Source organism: Apium graveolens, chromosome 4 (genome assembly GCF_009905375.1).
Source record: "Apium graveolens cultivar Ventura chromosome 4, ASM990537v1, whole genome shotgun sequence".
In the NCBI taxonomy this organism is placed as follows: domain Eukaryota; kingdom Viridiplantae; phylum Streptophyta; class Magnoliopsida; order Apiales; family Apiaceae; genus Apium; species Apium graveolens.
Window position 1 is genome coordinate 120063509 of NC_133650.1, and position 3677 is coordinate 120067185.

General features: G+C 34.7%; 1 protein-coding gene across 1 annotated transcript; it reads left to right on the forward strand.

The window, feature by feature from the left end:
• The first annotated feature begins 449 nt into the window (after positions 1–449).
• On the forward strand, positions 450–3302 carry LOC141719334 (cysteine proteinase COT44-like). Its single transcript, XM_074521706.1, has 4 exons — positions 450–1043; positions 1615–1850; positions 1957–2097; positions 2170–3302. Exons 1-4 carry the CDS (start codon positions 530–532, stop codon positions 2470–2472), a joined length of 1194 nt encoding a protein of 397 aa, XP_074377807.1. The 5' UTR covers positions 450–529; the 3' UTR covers positions 2473–3302.
• Positions 3303–3677: the final 375 nt, after the last annotated feature.

Genomic DNA, 3677 nt, shown 5'->3' on the forward strand with positions numbered 1-3677 from the left:
TTTACACTGAAACTTACTAGAAGCATATGAATTCAAAGCAGAAAAATCAAAGTTGTATGCTCTTGTACAGATTACAGTTATACTAGCCGAAATGTTAGAATCTGTACTAGAATCTCCCAAGTTGCTGTCTTTCAGGTTGTTCTTAGAACAAGTACTGGCGGTTAATGTTTACTTGATTAGATCATACTACATTCGTACTACGTATTAAGTAACAAATTTAGTTTGAATAAATGAATGTGATTTCTATTGACCGAACACTGACGACACACTAGGACTTGCTATTATCTCCTCCGCCCTGCATTTCTATATTCCATGCCATTCATCAATTTATTATCCCCACATGTTTACAGTTTTAATATTCAAAGTATATTTTTACTCGTTTCTTAATACAAAAAACAATAGTTATTTCCCCCAAACACTCTATATATAGCCACATAAGGTCTTTTCTCTCTATAGCTTTCTCAAGCTTTCTTCTTCCTTCTCTTCTTGCCTCCTCTTTACACATTCATATTACTCTTTTCTACAAACCATGTCTATACCAACAAAAACCACCATTCTTTTGATCTTGGTGTTTGCAACTTTTTCCCATGCAGCTAAAATTTCGATGATCGAGATCAAAGATGATGATAACAACAATAATATTATGCAAAAGCCAAAATGGAGGAGTGAGAAGGAGGTTAAGGATATATTCGATTGGTGGCTGAAAAAGCACGGCAAAACATATAATACTAATGGGCTAGAATTAGAAAAAGAGAGGAGATTCGAGATTTTTAAAGATAATTTAAAGTTTATTGATGAACACAACTCTGGTAATCATAGTTATAGGGTGGGTTTGAACAAGTTTGCTGATTTGAGTAATGACGAGTATAGGTCCATTTATTTGGGCACCAGGACGGATGCTAAACGTAGGTTTGTGAAGTATCAGACTGGCGCCATTAGCAACCGGTATGCTGTCAGGAATGGCGAGGATCGCATGTTGCCTGAATCAGTGGATTGGAGGAATAGGGGTGCTGTTACTCCTATCAAAGATCAAGGAAGCTGTGGTAATTTCAAATTTTCATTAATTATTGCCATGTTATTTTATATTTGTCTGTTCGTTATTGTTCTATGTTTAGGAATTGCTGCCACAGTGACACTGAACAAAAACACTATTTGAGTCTGACTTGATTTTACATATATTAAATTTTAAAAATGAAAAACATGACTAGTTTAACTCTAAAAACAACCCAAAATAATTATTGTATTTTTAAATAATGATTTTAGTACTTTAAACTTAGATGTGTGTGTATATATTTAACACCTTTAATAAGTTTGAATGATACGAAATTGACACGTTTACGAACACGAACATGACCCGAATATAAAAATATCAACTTTACTCGTGTTGAAATTAAGTACTTCCCAAAATATTTGAGTTGCAAAGGTAGTTATAGTCTATATCATAGTTCTTGTTCCACGTAAGTTAGACATATTAACCGATCGATTTTGTGTTTAAGAATATAAGATACTGTATCACATCATATTAATTTGAATTGTAGATGAAATCGAAAGTACATGGACAACAATGTCCAACTAGATGTAGAGCTACTAATAATAACTAGATATATGAAACAGGGAGTTGCTGGGCATTTTCGACGGTGGCAGCAGTGGAAGGGATTAACAAAATAGTGACAGGGGAGCTTATTTCATTGTCTGAGCAAGAATTAGTGGATTGTGACAAATCCTATAACCTTGGCTGCAATGGGGGTCTAATGGACTATGCTTTTGAGTTCATCATTTCTAATGGTGGCATGGACACTGAAGATGACTACCCCTACCGTGGCGTCGATTTGAAGTGTGATCCTGCCCGGGTCAGTATTGTACCTCAACTAATGCACCCAAATTCCCTTGCAACTTTAGTTCTGACCCTTAAATTATCTGAAATAGATATTCATATCGATCTGTGAAATGTTGCAGAAAAATTCAAAGGTTGTTAGTATAGATGGATATGAAGATGTTCCGGCCAATGATGAGAAGGCGTTGAAGATGGCCGTGGCACATCAACCTGTTAGCGTTGCTATTGAAGCCGGGGGCAGGGGACTACAACTCTACTCCTCTGTAAATATGCCTCTTCATAATTTTTGACATATGTTTAATATATTTGTCTAATATTGTTAAATTTCTTGGCAGGGAATATTCAGCGGAATGTGTGGTACTGCATTAGATCACGGAGTAGTCGTGGTTGGTTATGGCAGAGAAGATGGAAAAGATTACTGGCTTGTAAGGAACTCCTGGGGTACCAGTTGGGGCGAAAACGGATACTTCAAAATGGAGCGTAACGTGGCTTATACATCCACTGGAAAGTGTGGTATTGCAATGCAGCCTTCTTACCCAACCAAGACGGCCCAAAACAACACTAAATCTAACAGGGCTCAAGCAAGACAAGAACAACTCATAAGCAGAAATAAGACTCTATTTGTGATTGCAAAATAATTTTGATAACATTATTCAAATCAATTTTGAACCATGTTAATAATCAAATGGGACGGAGAAAGTACTTGTTAGTCGTAATATGGCTAATGCGACTGGATTGCAAGTTCTGGACCAATTCCGCTTCACTGAACCCATAAGAAAAATCTAAACAAACTTCATATATGATCTATTTGTCACAAACCAGTTATGATTTATTAGGGTTTTTTTTTCGAATTATTATGATGGAACCTTTAACAATTGTTAATAAAATAATCACATATAACGTTTTTGGGCCCTAATAAGAGTAGGGTCCTGGGCCATGATATCTTTGAGCCGGCTTCGCCACTTGAGCATTAGATTTCTCTTGTTTCATTATAGATTGCAAGAATGATGAGAAAAAATTATCCAAAAAGAGAATAAAAAACAGAATGATCATAAAGGTAGAGAATTTTGTTAAAGATATACTAAAATAATAAAACTAGAAATCTAGGATACGAATTTGATTGGTTGATGCTCATTTGCCAACTTACAATTGTTGTTGTAGAATTCACATGTCTGTTAAAATCAATGGGTACCATGCATTCTCAGAAAATGAGTGGCTCTGCTTGGGGTTGAGGTCATGACAGTCACAACTCGCGTCTGAACCGTGGTGCATAGCCTGTTTTGGTGTAAGATTGAGTGATTGACTAAGCCAAACATGCCCTACTAGATTGCCATTGGATTCTCAAAATTTCCCTGTTTCTGTACTGTATTATAGTGACCTCTGAAACTGTGCTCTTTATGCTCGGTGATAAGTCAATTTTATCATACTCATGTGTGAACTCAGAACATGTATAAGGATGCACTATAAGGGCCTTTTTGTCGTGTAGCTTATAAGCCGTTTGTCCAGTAACTTATAAACTACTCCCGACTTATAAGCTCGTAAATACTTATTTCCAATTGTTTGTTGACCCAATTTATAAGTTGAATTTAATATTTATAAGTTTAATAAGTTGAATGTTAGTGACGACGTACTTTTTCTCAACTTATTTTGATTTTTCACTTTTTTTACTAATTTTAGTTTTTAAATATATGTTTTTAAATGTTAAGTTAATTTAAAACTCATGAATTAAGATTATCATATTTATAAATTATTTATTTTAGTTCATTTAAGTTAAAAAATTTGACTTATAAGTAAAATTAACCAAACACTTACATAACTTAGAGCATCTCCAACCATAATAGCT

Coding starts and splice junctions, on each gene's coding strand:
- LOC141719334 (XM_074521706.1), top strand. CDS start 530: ATGTCTATACCAACAAAAACCACCATTCTTTTGATCTTGGTGTTTGCA. Junction 1,044..1,614: donor CAAAGATCAAGGAAGCTGTG/GTAATTTCAAAT, acceptor TATATGAAACAG/GGAGTTGCTGGGCATTTTCG. Junction 2,098..2,169: donor GACTACAACTCTACTCCTCT/GTAAATATGCCT, acceptor ATTTCTTGGCAG/GGAATATTCAGCGGAATGTG.